Source organism: Exophiala bonariae, assembly GCF_035927105.1.
Source record: "Exophiala bonariae strain CCFEE 5792 chromosome Unknown scaffold_3, whole genome shotgun sequence".
Lineage (NCBI taxonomy): Eukaryota > Fungi > Ascomycota > Eurotiomycetes > Chaetothyriales > Herpotrichiellaceae > Exophiala > Exophiala bonariae.
In genome coordinates, this window is record NW_027042478.1 from 598100 (window position 1) to 616373 (window position 18274).

Sequence of the window (18274 nt, forward strand, 5' to 3'; positions counted from 1 at the left end):
CTAATCTGCACCCCGCACTTGGCCCTCCGCCGTTGGACCTCTGCCTGCCTGCCCCTCTTTATCGACATTCCCATGACGCTGTAGCTTGCAAGTAAGTGACCTCAACCAGAGTTCCAGGATATTCAAGGAACTTTCTTTTTGTTTTCCAATACCTATCATTCCTTTTGCCTGTCCTTCCATCGTCTACTCCATCATTCCTTTTTACAATTGATTCCTTTTCAACTCGCTCGCAACGATGGCGGAACTGTCCAACCAGCAGCGTTTCTTTCACTATTTCCAGCAGGAGATCACAGGTGGGCCTGGCTATGTATAACGGCATAATACTCTCAATACTGATGAATGATCCTCACAGCCCTTCAGGAGCAGATGGACCGACTCGCCGACACTGCCCTCATCGGTGGCGAACGTTCAGACGCAACTGATCACTGCCTCGCAGGCATCACGCGACTCTCCTCCGAAGTCAAGGATGCTTCGGGTTATCTCCCATCCTACGACCAAAGGACATATGCCCAGGTATGGAGTGCTCTCGCTAGATTCATACATCCCGAGATACGGTCACCAACATGGGAACGGCCACTTACCATGTCTCACTTCTAGGCCGTCCAAGCACTCCAAGAGAAACTCGAAGAATCCAAACAGACCTTCGCTCCCAAACCAAAGTTCTCCTTCAAATCTACCCACAAGAGTCCTTCGGCTCTCTCCTTGAGCGATGCCGCTGAGCTAGCTGCTCAGAAGCGCCGAGATATCCCTGGCTACCTGTCTCCCAGCTCCCAAGACACCCCGAATGCCTCCTTTCCCAACACTCCGCCCAACGAGAAATCGTCCTCCTCGGGTCAGATTTCATCAAGCACCGCGGAGAAAACTGGTATCGACGAGGAAGATGACGAAGGCCTGACGACCAAAGACCGACCTGCACTGTCCACAACCGCGACCTCCATCTCGGTCGCGAATCAAAAGAACACGCACATCATCCTCCCATCCACCGCCCTCCATTCGCATACGCCTTGTAATCTTCAACGCCTCAGCAGTTGTGTCGTCGACCTGTCCGTGCCCAGCACCGCCACTAGCCCGTTCGCGAGCTTGACGATCAACTCCACTACCGCCTCGCTCTTGGTCTGCGGCTCCGTCGCAGGTCCAGCCCACATCACCGGCCTCAAGAACAGTGTACTGGTACTGAAAGCCAGACAGTTTCGAATGCATGAATGTCAGGACGTTGATGTCTATCTACACTGCAGCAGCAGACCCATCATCGAAGACTGTAAAGGCATCCGTTTCTCCCCTCTGCCCAAATTCGAGGTATGTCTCTACTCTAAGCACCCCTATTTCAACCCGTTCATCTTGCAACAACCGCTCACTCTCAACTTGAATAGACCGACCTCCTAGCATCTTCCCAGCCCCACTCAGACCAACAAGCCGAGCCAGCAAATCAGTGGGACCAAGTCGACGACTTCAAATGGATCAAATCAGAGCCTTCGCCAAACTGGTCCATCTTGCCGCCCGGGGACAGCATCCCCGATGAGACGTGGCGCGAAGTCGTACCGGGCGGACCAGGCTGGAGCACCACGCAGATCCTCAAGGCCGTTGGCATCACGGGTTGAGATGTGAAACGTGGCTGAGAAGATATCTAACAAGACTCATGGTTCCAAGGCTTCAAGCACGACCACACGGCATTAAAAAAGGGGGAAATTGTCCAACGTTGTGAACGAAACGGTACAATACGATTCGATTCGACTCCATACTCGGGCAAGGCCACCAGTAGTACAAGTGTAAGGACCCAAACTCACCAGAACGGGACGGTAATCGAGAACAGAGAAGCAGCAGGAGCCGCGCCGCAAGTCAACTCAATTCGCTGTACTCACTCACCCATTGATCCTCTTCCCAAGGTACCTAGCTAATCGATAAGCGGTTCGGATGCTGAGCACCTGAAAGTTGAGTGAGAAAGGCATTAACTGGCTGTTTACTGAGACAAGGCGACAACAGGAAATCACCTACATTAGGTAGACAAGCCAGGTGATGCACACGAGTCTACGGCAAGAGGAAGTAATGGGAAGGTTAGGGTTGTTGGTAGTAGTAATAGTACAGAATACCTAAAGGACGACATGACCGTGCGGTTGGGTTGGTTCTGAACCGGGATGATAGATGGCATGGAATACAAACGGCATCCAAGACCATCAAGCCACCACAGCATCGCCAACCATCACTTCGATCATCCGTCCATCGGTCGGTCATAACTCTGGATATAAATATGAGTAGGTTGGTAGGTAGGTAAACAAGGGCAAAGGGGTATAGACAAAGCCCGTGTCCCAATCGTGACCACGGGAGATCTTCTCACACAGCCGTTCAGATTCCGGAAAAACGCTTCTCTTTTCTGTCTCACCCCAGCCATATATATATCCATCCATATACCCCCCTATACTGTGTCACGGTATTATCCTCAAGATAATAATCTGGGGATTTGGTCGCAGTGGCCATCCCAAGATATATCCGAATGTTCGATATATCCCGATGTGTATGATTGAACCACTGGCACATGAAATCATCCCCACAAGTCCTCGACTGGGTGGTCGTCTCTTCCCTCTTCCTTCTATTCTGAACACTGTCCAAACACAACCGGACTTCGAGTTTGTTGATACAAACCGCGAGCCACCAACGCCTGAGCTATGCCATCCGCCACTGATAAGGAGCGTCTTACTCTAAATAACCCCGTAAGGAAACCAACCGGTAAATAAGAGAAGGATCGTAGTCATTTCAATTGTTACTGCTGAAATGCAAGCAGCCCGTATATTGCAGGAGAATCAGATTGCAGGATCTTCAGATCACGTCGTTATGAGCTTTTGTTGTTGAAAAGCTGTAAGAGGTAAGGATGGGCATCATGTTGGTTCAGTTCCATCATCATGGCAGGCGTTGTAGGCCTCATATGACGTGGACCGTACTCCAACGAGCAGACGATAACAATCGACATCGACCAGGGTGACGAGGTCGGTTATGCTGCCATGCCAGACCGAACTGAATCGCGATCCGGATTTCGTACCTAGAAGAGAAATGTTAGCCACTCAATACCACATCCAGTGATTTGAGTTAACGTACCTGCAAGATCCTCCTTGAGAAGTCTCGCTCATCGGCAATACTGCCAATACTTTGTCGTTGGTGTGAATATATTGAGGGATCCAGTCGTTGATCGGTTGCGGACTTGTCTGACTTGCCGGACAAGAATGAGTTGGCGGCATTACGACGATGCTCTTCTTCGATCTCTTGGTTTCGTTTTCTCTTGATGATAAACACCACCGCTCCGATGATACCTGCCAGTACAAGAACTCCGACTACTACCCCAACAGCGATTCCTATTTTGTTGACGCCGCCATCAGATGATTTTTGTACCGAATCGGAGCTGCCGGTCGGGGTGACGAACACGGTCTCGTTGGGCTTTGTGGGCGCTGGGGCTGAGGTCGAGCTTGAGCCAGAGCTGGAACTTGAAGTGCTGTTGGGAGCGGTGTGGACATTGGCACCGAGACCTGTGAGGTATATTTGATAGAATCCCATGCCTCCACAATCCTCGAGACCGTAGCCCATGCATTTGACGTTGCAATTGTCCGGGTCCACTAGGGTATCCAAGGCAGGTAGCTCGTTGCCACAATAGCAGGTTACTCCCCCTGTGATGGCCATGACAGGCTGGGCCAAGTTTGTGCAGTTGTCTCGACAATAACCCGATGATTGACCAGTGGCATCACCAAACTCTGTCAGTCCAGGCCCTGGGTCTGAGTAGCAGCCCAGTGTCTGAATCGCGCCGGGAGCGATTGTCGCTGACTGTGCCATGACGGGAGCCGCTGTGAGTGCGAGTGTTAATGCCAAAGCAATGGCCTGTCGAAATAGGTGCGACATTGTGAATGTGAGTGTATGTTGCTCGATTAAGATTGGAGATCGAGGACGCGATTTCGATGAGTGATCAGATGCTGGGATATAGAGAAGCCAGCATGGACCGTGATCGAGTCGAGAGTCGCAATGAAGGAAGGCTCAACTCGAAATAAGAGCTGCTTGGGGTGATGGATGTAATGATGGACGAGAGGTCGAAGGGATAGATTGTCGTTCTTTGTGTGATTCAAGGCAGCGACCTGCACTGCTCCTCTGCCGTCTTTTGTTGTTGTCTGAACGATGGAACAGAGAGAATGTACAAAGAGAACAAAACCCTGAGAGGAAGAAGTGGTTGCTGGAGGAGTTTGAGGAGTTGAGCTGGGCGATCTTGGCTGGGAATGCGGGTTGTTTCAAAGTTGACGCGGAGGCCCCTGAGATGGGCCAAAGCAGTAATGCAGCTAAGCGGTGGTTGAAAGAGTGACCAAATAATACGACGTTCCTGCGTTGTTGTTAAAATGATGTAAAACGATAGAACTGCCTCGATGGCGATGTGATGTTGGTTTGTTGAGGTGAGGGTTGGAAAGGAATGTGTGGTGGTGAAAGTGTGTATATCGGCAGCAAGAAGGGAAGGAAGGGAGCAGAGTGAAAACACCTGAAGGACGGAGGAGCGAGTTCAGGAACCAGCTTGCCAGGCACACGCACCCACTCCACCTGCGGGCTCGAATTGGAAAGACGTGGTTTGACGAGGGCACTTGGCGCGAGGACAGACGAGACAAGCTCAGGGCAGGCTTCAGTTGGTGGTCACACTGGTAGGGGTGCCCATGCCATTGGATTGAGGTTTGGCTGGTGGACCTTCCAACCCGGAAGCAGGAGAATGCGAGCGAAGCACAGCCTGGCAAAGCAATGTGAGGCCTTCTGGGGGGCATGAGGAAGAGTCGGAAATTGGTTTCAGAAGACTCCTCCCGCCTAAGCACCTTTCCGGTTAGGTGGCAGGTCACGCCTAACCGTGTCCACCTTAGTGCGATGCTTAGCCAGGTACCACCTAAAGCCACCTTCCCATCATCCGCTCTCAATCCATGTCGGCACTGGCTCTCTGGGATCTTGCAATCAGCTATCCGCAATCTTTTGAGACCTTTTTAATTTTCAATCGCTGCACAGCCTCGACCATCGATAATCTGCTGCTGCTGGTGATGATGAAAATTATGATGCCTATGCGGTACAGAGTTGGGAGTAGACAACAGACGTGGTACCGATAGAGAATCCATCTCATTCGATTGTACTGCGTGAAGAAGCACACTGGGCACCTGGGCACTCGTGGAACCGTCATGTTTCGGTACGGGACATGTCCCTCCGCCGAGGCACCAGAGACGCGTTCCTGCATTGGCGCCGATTATATCCATACAGATAGGCGCAGTGCCAGCCAGGACTGAGGAGTCCCGGGCGGCGCCGCTGATTTGTGTGCGTGTGCCATGACCGTTGCATCTCTCTTTCCCCCGCAGGCCTCACTATCCTCATTTTCTGGTGGCGCCGCCATGGCGTTCCAATGGCGTTCACTAGGAGCATGGCGAGACAAGGCCACTGCTTCAAAAATTCCCGAGCCGGTCACTCTCACCCTCCTGCGTTTGCTTCTCTCCGACCTCAGCTGCTGTCTTCTCGAATCAGTTGCTGATTGTCCTATCTTATCCTCGATATGAATATGGCTAGACATCTGGACCACTTTTAATCCTCTTTGAGTCTGGTGGACGCCACTCGAGGCAGATTTTCACCATGCCAGAGCATCTGACACTCAAGCTCGGGCAAGCATGTGATGCAGACTACCTCGTACTGCAGTCTTATTGCAAATACTGCGTCTAACGTGTATCAGTCCGCAACTCGAACAGGTAGATCAGAAGCCTATACAGGAACACGGATAGCGTTGCTCTCAGTCTCTGTGCTTGAACTCCTTGGGTCCGCGTCGAGTACACGATATCGACAATTCATACTGGTTGCACCTCCCAGAATCCAGACCTGCCTCAGGCTCGCGAAGCTGCAACCGGCTTGCTTGTCCAAGGATTTGGGCAGGCAACGTACTCCGTAATCACAATAATAATCCCGTATGTTATGATGCCCTGTCAGTGTCTGACCAGTGATCCCCATTTATATTGCGGAGCTCGCTCACAAGAAATTATTTTCGTCATGACTATTGCTCTCTCAGGTCCACCATCTCAAATTCCATGCCTTTGGCCTCCACCACATGTCCTGGCCGCAATGCGTCGGTGTAAATATTGTCAACGTCGTGTGGATGAAATATCCCGGGTTTTTCGCAGCTGAGAATGGCTTTCTTGCCCGGAGGGTCCGTCAACCGATACACTCCCCAGTCCCCACCATGGTACGTGTCTCCTTTATTCGGTGCGCATACGATTGCCACGCTTTCGGCTAGCATCACTTGATATCCCGCATGTGTATGCAAGTCTCGACTGCTCATGAAGCACGTCTGGCTCGGATGTGTATGGATCCATCCAAGAATCATCAGGTCTTCTGTGTCCACATAGTCGAACAACTGAGACTCATTCGTCATCTCACAAGTATCCGAAGTGGCGGTTTGTGAAGGAATAATCAGTCGGCTGATGAAGAACGCGTTGGCGATCAGTGTGCCAGCTAGAAATCCACACGTCTCCAAGTTTGCCATTGTATTCTTATGCGCTACCCTCAAAAACGTCGTCCGCAGGGTGGGTGGTAGGAACACCGTCCTGAGTGGAGTTCCGTTTTCAAGATATGCTGCAGGTGCAAAGATTTGGGTCACTTCTGGGGTCGCAGATCTTGCTGGTGGGACACCTGGGACCTTGCCAGGACGCGGCGGTGCGGATAAGCTCGCCATTTCACCCTCTTTAGGAGGAACTGTGGGCGGCAGTGATAGAGAGTGTTTGTATGTCTCATTAAAGGGCTGCCTTTCGGACGCCAGAGGGCTCTGTAATGTGTGTGTATGGTGTGAGGGAACACTGGGATAGCGGTAACTGGCTGGGTTCTCTCGAGCGGACCGACCACCTTCGTCGTGACCCTTGCCCTCAACACGGGCACGAATCTCTTGTAGTCTCCTCGAAAGGTCGTCCCCATCAGAACCTGAAGTCAGTGCTGCTTCTCGGTTCGCTGCTCTTCTCGAGATCTCTTTTTGTGCTATCTTGACGGCCAATTCCTGGTTCTCATGGCCATGTATCCGTTGAGTCTTTCGCTGATCCAGAGAAGACTGGCGCGAGGTATACGTTGCGGAGGCCCGACTCTCCGAATGGGCGGCTCTCCTGGCATCCCTTTCCTTGATGATTTTTTGGAAACGTTCGAATCGGTCATTAATCCTGGGCTTCAGTAGGTCAAGTACCCTAAAGTTGTTGTTCACGTCCTTCTCGGCCTCTTTGAGGAGCAATTTATTGGCCTTGTCTCGTGCTTGAGGATGAGCGGGCAGTTGGGAGAGAATCAGGTGGGCATGACGGAAGAGCAATAGGTATGTTGTTTCCTCATCTCCTTCGCGGACGTAGATGTCTGCCTATATGGTCAATCAGACAACAATTCTCAGGTGGGAGAAGGGTAGTCAGCGAATCACCAACCTCTTTCAGCATGGCTTGCGCGGAGCGCAGCCAGTATCGTAGAGGAATGGCAGCATCATATTCGTATTGTTGAGCAGCTTCTGTAATCTGTTGGACATTCCGGGGATTATGGAGGGCGCCGAGCTCTCCCAGGTTGCCCGACATCCTTTACTGATGGTATTCTTGTTGCACAAGAAAGTCTTGGAGGGGTAACGATTCATGTGAAGTTTTTCGGGGCTCCGTTTGGATCAGCCAGCATCGAAGGTGAACAGCGATTTGGGAGAAAGAGAGGAAGCATGCACATGCTTCTTGATACCAGGAGAACACCAATCCACGTCTGAACTGTATGTGAGGATGATATGACTTTTCATCTTGGGCCAGCGCTGGCTTTAAAGCCTTGTTGAACCCCAGTGATCCCCGAGCCAGGCCGCAGGCGTCACCCATTCGTGCTTGCCACTTTTGACTCTCGGGGAAGGTTTGCCGGAGATGAGCTAAGCTCGACTTGTACTACTGGACTGCTAATGTCGTGGCTTCTCTAAGGCTCCCTCCAGCATGGGAACATGCTCTCCTGCTGGTGGTCTATGCATTCGACGATAGGAGTGTAACATTGCGTGCTGCGATGGCCCGGTTAGGCTGTTATGATCACTGAATAACTTTGACCTCGTTGTAAAGGACATCGACATTCCATCGGCAGGCATCCTCACGCTTCGCAGGAGGAATCTACAGCGATGACCAACATGACGTTTGGTCGCACTGCTCCTCGATTGTGATTCGACCACGCGCATAAAACTTGGCCGAGGTGACACACCGCCGTCAATTGCATGATTCCCTCTTCAAGGGTATATCTTTGCTTTGTGGAGATAGGGTTTGACTTCATCCAGGTTGCATTACCTAGATCTGCCTACCCAGGGTCACCTAGGCTGGTTCCGGCTGACAAAAGACCGCGTTCTAAAGTCCTATCGCGGTTTGAACATGGCCCGAGGTCCAATCTATATATGAGGCGACTTCTCTTTACAAGTGCTAGATATTTCCCTGTCTCTCCATATACTAATCATCTAATACAATAATTCTGGCCCGTCTCATCCATCCATCATGGCTTTCCCCATCGAGCCCTATCAAATCTCAATTTCTGACGAGCGCATCGCCGACCTAAATGACAAGCTCGATAATGCTCACTTTCCCGACGAGCTCGACGCAGCCGAGTGGGACCTCGGTGCTCCTCTTGCGGATGTGCAACGACTCACGAAGTACTGGCGCAATGACTTCAGCTGGCGACAGGCGGAGAAGAAGCTAAATCAGCTCCCATCGTTCGTGACTTCCATTCAATGCGAAGGTTATGAGAGTCTTCGAATCCACTTCCTTCACAAGAAGAGCAATATCAAGGGTGCTATTCCGTTGATCTTTGTCCATGGCTGGCCCGGAAATTTCCTCGAGGCCACAAAGATTATAGACTCCCTGACCAATCCCGGTGAAGGGCAAGTTGCCTTTGACGTGGTGGCGCCATCACTGCCAAACTATGGTTTCTCAGAGGGAAGCAAGAAACGCGGCTTCTCCATGGATCAATATGCAGAGACGTGCCACAAACTGATGATTCGACTTGGCTATAATCAATACGTCACCCAGGGCGGTAAGTTATACCTCCTCAGCAGGGTCTCTGTGTTCAAGTGCTAATGATTGTAGGGGACTGGGGCTACAGCATCACCCGCGCAATGTCAATCTTATTCCCCGGCCACGCCAAAGCCACACACTTCAACATGGATGTTGGTGTGGCGCCCGAATTCTTGAAGAACCCAATACTCGCCGCAGAGAACGCGCTGGTCCCTCTCACCAAGCGAGAAAAGGACGGCATCGACCGCTCGGAGTGGTTTATGAAGGAAGGCTTTGGCTACAACCTACTCCAACGCACGAAACCCCAGACCATCGGGTACGCACTGGCCGACAGTCCCGTCGCACTCCTCGCCTGGATCTACGAAAAACTCCACGACTGGACCGACTCGTACCCTTGGACCGACGAGGAAGTCTGCACCTGGATCAGCATCTACTGGTTCAGCACCGCCGGACCCGCAGCCAACGTCAGGATCTATTACGAAAACGGTCGCAGCGGCTTTTGGGGCAAGAGACTCAGTCGCCGAGAAATCATCTCATGGGTCTCGAACGTCAAGATTGGCATCAGCCACTTCCCGAGAGACATCTCTGTCTTGCGGAGTACCTGGACAAGGACGGTCGGGAATTGCGTCTTTGAGAAGGAGCATGCAAGTGGTGGCCATTTCGCCGCTTGGGAACGCCCACAGGAGATCGTGGAAGATCTGCGAGAAATGTTTGGCAAACGCGGTGGTGCTTATAACGTGGTTTCAGGACGTAGTGGGTATGGACCTTTGGCTTCTCAGTTGTGAAAGGGTTTATCTAGTGGGAGGGAGTTTGATGCTTAGAAAAGTTGATCGTTATTCGGTAGAAATGGGGGGAATAGATGGCTGTTTGACCCCACGAGCTTCAGTTGAGCGAACGGGCAACAACAAACCCCATGGTTATACTACATAACATTTGGACGATGTACAATGCCGTGAACAAGACCAGTTCAATTCAGGCTCTGTAGTATACACTTTTAGTCTTCTGCAATCCTCGTAACTAGCAATCACTTTTTACCTCTCGGCACTCCGCTAGGACCAGCTTCCCCATCGCCACCTTTACCCGGATCACGCATATCATGTTCATCTCTGGGGAGCATACCCAGTCCAAGCATGCCCATCAGATTGCCGCCAGGCCCTGCCATGCCGGCTTGTGACTTCAAGCTCTCCAGCAAATTCCGCGCCAGATTGACGTCGATTTCGTTGTCGATATCCTCGTCATGGGAAGACAGCTCGTCTCCGTCCTCGTCTATGTCTTCCAGTTTCCCACTCATCGTATCCCTAATGGCAGCTGCTTGCTTCCCACGGCTCGACGACGATGACGACTGGTTCAGATCGAGCACGCCTGTCCCTCTCAGTTCCGCTTCCATCTGCCTCATGAACTCCTGCATGTCCTCGTCTTCAGCACTGCCATCACTCAGTCCAGCTTCCAGATCATCTGCATCGTCCCCCTCCCTCACCACCTTCCCAGTGCCGGCCGCGGGTTGACGCAGGTTTGCACGATTCGCGGGATCGTGCGCCCCGGGCCCAAGCGCCCCCGACATGATCTCCTTCATCACCTCGGGCGGCATGCCCATCATTTCTTGCATCATCTTGGTGAAATCGTCTTCGTTGAAGCTGGCGTCCTTGTCTTCTCCTTCGTCATCTTCATCTTCATCGTCATCATCCTGATCGTCGAGTTCGTCATCGTCATCATCACTATCTTCGTCAAAGAGACCTGCTCCGTCAGGTCCCGCAGTATCATCATTCAGGAACTGTTCAAACTGCTTGACGATCCTTTGCAGGTTTTCCTGTGCCGCCTTGTCACCGAAATTGCCCTTCTTGGTCGTACTCGTCTGTCCTTTGCGACCTCCAAGCTCGTTGTCGAGGTCGTCGAAACTGATGTCCAGCCATTTGTCGTCATCCTCTCTTTGATCCCATGTTTCAATGTCGGAATTGGATGGTAATCCTTCATCACCGGTTTCGAGGTCTTCGAGTAATAATTTCATTTCCCGCACAGCTGCCCTGTCCTGGAATTGAGCATCAGATACGAGCATCTCAAAACCACACGTCACCTTCATCCCTGTGTTCGCTTGGGAGTAGGCTTTCGAATCGGTTTTGGAGGGCATGGCACCACTGAATACCGCAGGAGGCGGGAAGTCCTGTGACTTGACTTGGGCATATGCAACCCGCGGAAATTTTATGCTGACGTTGACAAGGTCTGCAGGGACGAATGTCATCTTGTCCTTATTGTCCTTGGACTGTAGTGGTTTGAGCGCGATGGGGTCTCGGAGGTAGAATGCTTCGACAGCAGGGCTAATGTATGATGGATTTTGGTGTAAGAGGAAAGCGATCTTTCTCGGGATGGTGATGATGGCGTGGTGCATATTTTCCGCAATCTGCGCTGGATAGTTTCGGAGTCGAAAAAAAGCTTCCTCCTCCATACTCGTGGAATGCATCAACCGCTTCGGCTCCGTCAAGATGACCGTCCTGGCTACTGGTAACGATAGTTTCTCATCGGTCCGCTTGGAAGTCCGAGAACTTGCCGTGGGCTTGATGATTCGAAGTTCCGCGTTGTTGATCCACACCCGATTCTCTGCCACTTCAGGCTCTAACCACGCCGGAAGCGTACCTGAGGCTTCAATGAGCAAAAACTCGCCATCGCTATCCGTGACCTTGGCCCAGAGGTCTTGGAAACTTTTCGTCAGTTCTCTCAAGATCCAGACGATCACCCATTCGTCCTCGACCGAGTCACCGTACTCGGTACGTCCACGGAGAAAACTCAGGCCTGGAGACCGTGTTAGTCTATTCCCGGCCTTTCTTTGCGCGTCCAAACAGACCTCACCATCTTCTTTGTTCAGTTCTAGGGAGAATCCCTGGCGTTGCCAGATGTAATCTTTCAGGTATCGCTTCTGTAAATCAGTCGCTTGCTTCTGGACATCTCGCAGGCGCAGACGTAGTTCCGAGTCATTGTTGGCATCAAGTGAATCGGACAGTATGTAAAGAGAGTATTCAATGCAGTCGTCAGGCAGAGCGGGTTTTGGTATCGGATGGAACGTCGACTTCAACCATGCCAAATCTTCCTCCGAGGGCGGCATTGTTGCCGCAGTCAAGTCAATTGCGAGAAGAACGATTTGCGAAGAAATACACAAAGACAGCGACGATATTCTCTACGTTTTGCCACAAAATAGTTTGCCGTGCAAAACTGGATGATGCTCAAGCGCCGGCTTATGTAAATAAGCCAAGGGCCGCGGCGGCACCACCCGTATGCGCTTTTCCCTTTGCGGAATATCAATAAACATCCAGGACCGGCAGTGCCATGCATCACCATTCAACTTGTCTGAGACTAGACAGTATGTTTAATTCTAGTCCTTAACATCTTCATCCAAATTTCTTGAGTCAGTCTGTTGAGCGTCACTCTTCCATCGGCGCACCACTCAGACATCATGGCCGATTACATTGGAACACCACAAGCGAGCGAAGCGTCGATCATCACCAGAACACTCAATGGCCTCGACTCTCTCTCGCCGGAGAAGTCTTTCGCGGTCCCAGCACAAGGAGGAGACCTCATCAGCCAGATGCGAAATGCCAAAGGCCGCGGCATGAACCTGAAAACCCCCAGAGCTGGAGCCGGAATTCGTGATCCTCTGCGACTACTTCCAAATGGCGATCATGGTAGATCAGAATTCACTCCCTTGATGAAAAGCGTAACGAAGAACAACATTGCGAGGCGTCTGTCCAGCCGCAAAAGTGGCAGTGCCTCGACGCCGCGATTTTCCCTGTCAAAACCCGGCGACCTCTCCGCCCTCGATCCCGAACACACATCCAGCTCCGCAGGCAATGTCGCCGACGATACGCCCATGCCTCATCAAGCCAGCAGCGCGCAGAGTACGCCCCTGGCGCAACTCCCTACGCGCGATGGCGGTGGTCTCGTCAATGATGGGAACATGATGACACTACGAGAGCAAGAAAATATCATCGACAAGATTGAAAAGGAGAATTTTGGGTTGAAGATGAAGATACATTTTCTAGAAGAGGCCATGTCCAAACGCGGTGGTGAATTCAATCAGGCGGCTCTCAAGGAGAACACCGACTTGAAAGTCAACCGCATCACAATGCAACGTGAACTGCACAAGTTCAAGAAGAATATTGCTCAGGCCGAGAAGGACGCAGAGGTGTACAGACTACAACTAGAGGAATTTAAAGAACGGATCAGACGAAAACAGGTCGACGAAAGTATCCGAATTGAGCTTCAGCAACTACGCTCGGAAGTTGAAGCTAAAGACCAAAAGTTAGAGAAGCTAGAGCGCGAGTCGAGTCAAGCAGCCCGGGAAGAGCAGTCACAATTGCAAAAACTCAAGGACGAGCTTGAGGACCTGCAGGCCGAACTTCGGGAGAAGGACCGAGCGATCGATGAGCGAGACGACCAAATTGATTCTCTGAAAGCAGAGGTCAGCAAAGACTCCAATGAAGTGGTCGAAGTGGAAGAAGAACTGAGATACGCGAAGGAGGAAGTCGAAGACTTGAAGCAGAATCTCGATCAGCTTAAAGCAGAGCTGCAAGAGGCAAAAGAAGATCGAGAAGAGGCGGTTGACGAGAAGAGAAGAGCCGAAGAAAACCTTGACGAACTTCGCGATGAAATTGCCAACAAATCCTTTACGACCAAGGGTCTGAGTCGACAGCTAGAGGAGAAGGCGAACAAATTGGACGACGATTTTCAGGACCTGCAAGAGCGATACGAAGCACTTCAGGGAGAGCTTGAGTCAAAGTCGGACGCAGAGAAGCAGTTGCGAGAGCGAGTGCGCGAGCTCGAAAAGGAAGGTGCCTCTGAAACACGCAAAATTCACCAAGAACTCGAACTTTCCCAACAACAACGCGACACACTCGAACGAAAGTTGAGCAACATGGCCAAACAACTTGAAACGGCGGAGCGAGATCTGCAAGAAAAGACCGATGAGAAAGAGCTGCTTCAATCTCGTCACGATGCCTTGACCAAGGAGTCTGCCGAACTTCAGAAGGACCTTGTGCGATCCCAAAAGGCCGTTCGAGAGCTCGAGCAAAGTCTTGAAGAAGAACGACATCAATCCGCAAAGAATGACAACCTCCTCCGCACCCAGCACAAGAATGAACTCGATCTCCTCAATGAACAGATCGATAGCCTTCACCGCGACGTCAATCGCAAGGAGAATGAGCATGCCGCTGACTTGGAAGAATGGGAGGCGTTGAGGAGTTCGCTCGAGAGTGCTTCCCAGAAAGCCGAGGAAAAGGCCAAAGGGCTACAGCGGACGGTGGACAAACTGTATGACTCTCAGGGTACCTTGTCTGGTCGTGAGACTAAGCTGCAGGAAGCCATGGAGAGCGAAACCCAACGTCATCTACGGGAAGAAAAGATTCTGTCCAAGCAGATCCAAGAGCTACAACAAGACCTTGCAACGAAGAGACAGGCCACAGAAGACAGCCGAAACGAGCTTAACAACGCGCGGGAGGAACTTCGCATTTCCATCCGAGAACAGGCATCACTCAAGGAGAAGGTGCTTGAGCTAGAGGACGAGATCGAGATCCTGCAAGCGGATATTGAACAAGAGCATGAGATGGCACAGATGCAGCAACAAAAATCCTCCACTCATGCCGACGCACAGGTTCAGAAGCTGAGACAAGAAAAGCAATCTTTGCAAGAGCAGCTGGCCACGGCCAATCTGGAATTGAAAGACGCCCGCTCTTGCTTGAAATCTGCCGAGCGTGAACGTGACGAGTCTGAGAGGAAGTTGGAGAAGATGCAAAAATCCAACGACGACACCTTCAATGTTGATCAAGAAAAGCGAGAGCTCAAGCGGACCCGGGTCAAATTGGAAAAGGATGTTGCACGTCTGACATCGGAACGCGACGCTTTGATACAGGCCAACAATGTCCTAGAGAACGAGATCAACGCGGAAATCGAGCGAGCTAGTGAAGAGGAAAACCGTCTCAACGCGGAGATCGATTCTCTTCGGAGCCAGAAATCCTCGGGAGTCGACGTCAAAGACCGTGAGATCTCGTCTGCCCGCAACAAGGTCGCCCGATTGGAGGCCCGTGTGAAAGATTTGGAAGAGAAGCTCGCGAATCAATCACATGTGGTATTGTCCCCAGCGTCGGACGCATCCGGGCTCAGAAACGACCTGACCGAAGCCCGAGAGAATGTGACTGCGTATGCCAAGCGCGAGACGGAGTTGAAAGCTTCGAATCGAGACCTCAAGATGCGAGTCAATGATCTCGAGAAGGACCTGCACGAAGCTCGGCTCTCCCAATACAAGGCTAGATCTCCATCGGCCTCGCCACCACCTTCGCACTCCAAGGCATTGGCACAGATCCGCCAAAACTTGGTCGAAGCTCAAGGGGAGATCAAAGTGCTGTCGTCGGAGAATCGCGAGCTGAAACGTGCGGCACGGCGCTCCTCTTCAAACGACACTGAATTTGCAGAGCTACAGAGTTTGGTTCGATCTCGTGATGATGAAATCCAGACCTTGAACCAGAAGATCTCCGAACAGGACGATCTGATGGGCAACCTTCGCGAAAAGCTAGAATCCCTCCAAGAAGAGGATGCCGACGCACATGATTTGGCCGCGAGCATCCGCAAACGCGACCGACAGATCCAAGATCTCAAACAACAGATCAAACAGCTTCAAGAATCTCAGGAAGAACTTAATGACGTCTCCATCCGCCTTACGGTACGCGATGGCGAGGCTCAGGAAATGAAACGACAGCTCCGACGGCTTCGAGAGGAACGCAGCCGGGCAAACAAGAAATCCGAGCAAGTTGAGACCGAGCTGGAAGCACTGCAAAGCAAGTACGAAGACGTATTGGAGACGTTGACGTTAGCCAAATCCACCAAGGATGACGTTCGTGAGAAGGAGATGAAGGGACTGATCAAGGAGATCATGTGGTTGAAGGCGAGATGCAAGAGGGAAGAGCGACTGAGAAAAGACCTCGCCTGGAGCAAAGGCTTCCTCGAACAGGGCGAGGTGATGAGAGCTCAATGGTATGTTCCCTTTCTCTGCCTCCTGCTTCCCTTCTCCTGCTAACCAAAATTCCAGCAATCAAGTTGACCTTCGAATCTTGGGTGAGATGGGCGTCTCACTGGATCAACAAAAGTATGAGGCAAAGCTACGACCGGTCCAGAAGTTCAGAGCGGGTGTTTTCGCTGTTATTGCTGCCATTCGAATGAGCAATATGGAGGAGTCATGGAGGGATGCCAAATTCATGGGTGAAGAGTTGAGGTTGATGCGTGCGAGGCAGACTAAATCACGGACCAGAGTAAGGATCATGGAGGTGTAGGTGTTTGAGTGCAGCCAGCATTTGCTTATTGCATCCTTCTCTATCAAGTTGGACATTGCATTCGTTCGAGGGTTGGAAAGTCATAATTGTATAGGTTGGTGGTTTCAGGCGTTGTGTGAAGTACAGCATTACGAAGTCACGAACATGCATAGCATCGGAGTATTGGAAGAAGCATAGTTGTCTCCGTTTGAGAGTATCGTGTATTTGACCAAGTTGAATCAGATGAAGGACAAATTTGTGACTGTCGGGGTGAATAACTCGAGATTTGTTCTCAGCCTCGTTGTGCCCCCCCTTCCCTGTGCCAAGACAAGGCTGTGTGATACGGATCCCCAAGCCGTTTCGTCATCGACACTAGCAAAGTACGAAGCCATCCGATTCTGAACACATAACGGGCAACAGGCGTGAATACACAACAAAGCCTGGAAGTAGACAACTACTTGTCTGTCAACTACGTAAGACCTTTCGAGTCTCAAACAACAGTTTAAAGGAAGTGGGGATAGACTGCTGGGGCCGGCAGCGGACAACTCCTGAACGAAGACAGGCTACTCCGCACCGAAGAGATATATTTATTCCACCAAGTCGTTGTCGTCACATTCGGCCATCTACCACCGAGGACTTTACAGGCGATTGACCGCCCTATCTACCTCGACGACATTGACATCTAGTTTGTACTCGATCGTCAGCAAAAATGTCACAACCACCACTCTATGACTCGACCGGGATCGAATACTACACGATCCCACAATTCAGCTTCAGCAACGGGACGACGCTGCACGACGTCAAAGTCGCGTACCGACAATTCAACGCGTCGTCCACGGCGGGCACGGTACTGATCCCGACATGCTACGGCGGACACATCAACACGACGCTGACGCTGACCAACGGGCCTCATGACGCACTGGCGCACTACCGGGTGATCGTGGTCGCGATGCTCGGCAACGGCGAGAGCAGCAGCCACAGCAACAAGGCGTTTTTCCCGGAGCCGGGCGAGCTGCGGTACCAGGACTTGGTGCGGGCACAGCACGCGCTGCTGACCGAACACCTCAAGGTCGAGCGTCTCCTCGCCGTCATCGGTTTCAGCATGGGTGGCCAGCAGGCGTACCACTGGGGCGTCATGTACCCGGAGTTTGTGGGGCATGTGGTGGCGATCTGCTCGAGCGCGCGCACATCCGCGCACAACTATGCGTTCCTCGAGGGCCCGATCGCCGCGCTGACCAACTCGATCGACTACATCGCCTGGCGCGCCATGAAGAAGAAGGTCGCGGACGGCGAGGATGTGGGTCAGAACTTGAAGGACGTGGTGCCCAAGCACGGCATCAGGGCGTTCGCGCGCACGTATGCCGCGTGGTTGACGAGCGCGGCGTGGTTCCGGGACCGCGAGTGGAGTAAAGGTGTTTTTGCCGCGTTTGGGAGCCTCGACGAGTGGATGAAGGCCCGCGAGGACGGGTATTTGATCTGGGATGCGCAGGACCTGTTGGTGCTGGCCCGCATGTGGCAGTTGGGTGATGTCGGGGATGCGATGCCGGGCGAGGAGGTCACGGGCGTCAAGAGCCTCGGGTACAAGGTGCCGGACGATGCGAGATATGAGAAGGCCTTGAGGAGTATCAAGGCCAAGGTCCTCCTGTTGCCGTGTCGCTCCGATCAGTATTTCCCGCCGGAGGACTCGGAGATCGAGGTCGGGTATCTGCAGAGTGGCCGTGTCGAGGTCATTGAGAGTACTTGGGGCCATGTTGCGGGTGGTGGGTTGAATCCTCCCGATACGGCGTTTTTGAATGAGAGGATTGGGAGGTTTCTGGCGGAGAAGTAGTTAGGAGGATTACCGGAGACCGACTGACTGATGAGGCCACGACTACGATGGCGTATTTTATGATTACATAGGGATAGCTTATGCTCAAATTACAAGAGCAAGATTTGGTTGTGATCATACTTCCACGTACTGGATTCAACACATTT

At 52.0% G+C, this 18274-nt stretch overlaps 7 protein-coding genes across 7 annotated transcripts; 4 read left to right on the forward strand and 3 right to left on the reverse strand.

The window, feature by feature from the left end:
- Positions 1–235: 235 nt before the first annotated feature.
- On the forward strand, positions 236–1598 carry LTR84_007737 (uncharacterized protein; the record flags this gene model as incomplete). Its single annotated transcript, XM_064851289.1, has 4 exons — positions 236–293; positions 353–513; positions 598–1296; positions 1371–1598. The coding sequence occupies 4 exons, from the start codon at positions 236–238 to the stop codon at positions 1596–1598; spliced, it is 1146 nt and encodes a 381-aa protein (XP_064710292.1).
- Positions 1599–2983: 1385 nt separating this feature from the next.
- LTR84_007738 (uncharacterized protein) lies at positions 2984–3879 on the reverse strand (the record flags this gene model as incomplete). Its single annotated transcript, XM_064851290.1, has 2 exons — positions 2984–3031; positions 3088–3879. 2 exons carry the CDS (start codon positions 3877–3879, stop codon positions 2984–2986), a joined length of 840 nt encoding a protein of 279 aa, XP_064710293.1.
- A 2149-nt stretch (positions 3880–6028) lies between these two features.
- Positions 6029–7571, reverse strand: LTR84_007739 (uncharacterized protein; the record flags this gene model as incomplete). Its single annotated transcript, XM_064851291.1, has 2 exons — positions 6029–7366; positions 7428–7571. The coding sequence occupies 2 exons, from the start codon at positions 7569–7571 to the stop codon at positions 6029–6031; spliced, it is 1482 nt and encodes a 493-aa protein (XP_064710294.1).
- Positions 7572–8498: 927 nt separating this feature from the next.
- LTR84_007740 (uncharacterized protein) lies at positions 8499–9799 on the forward strand (the record flags this gene model as incomplete). The annotated part of the gene is made up of 2 exons (XM_064851292.1): positions 8499–9033; positions 9087–9799. 2 exons carry the CDS (start codon positions 8499–8501, stop codon positions 9797–9799), a joined length of 1248 nt encoding a protein of 415 aa, XP_064710295.1.
- Positions 9800–10038: 239 nt separating this feature from the next.
- LTR84_007741 (uncharacterized protein) lies at positions 10039–12108 on the reverse strand (the record flags this gene model as incomplete). Its single annotated transcript, XM_064851293.1, has 1 exon — positions 10039–12108. One exon carries the CDS (start codon positions 12106–12108, stop codon positions 10039–10041), a length of 2070 nt encoding a protein of 689 aa, XP_064710296.1.
- Positions 12109–12456: 348 nt separating this feature from the next.
- On the forward strand, positions 12457–16321 carry LTR84_007742 (uncharacterized protein; the record flags this gene model as incomplete). The annotated part of the gene is made up of 2 exons (XM_064851294.1): positions 12457–16025; positions 16081–16321. 2 exons carry the CDS (start codon positions 12457–12459, stop codon positions 16319–16321), a joined length of 3810 nt encoding a protein of 1269 aa, XP_064710297.1.
- Positions 16322–17009: 688 nt separating this feature from the next.
- LTR84_007743 (uncharacterized protein) lies at positions 17010–18128 on the forward strand (the record flags this gene model as incomplete). The annotated part of the gene is made up of 1 exon (XM_064851295.1): positions 17010–18128. The coding sequence occupies one exon, from the start codon at positions 17010–17012 to the stop codon at positions 18126–18128; it is 1119 nt and encodes a 372-aa protein (XP_064710298.1).
- Between the last annotated feature and the right edge of the window lie 146 nt (positions 18129–18274).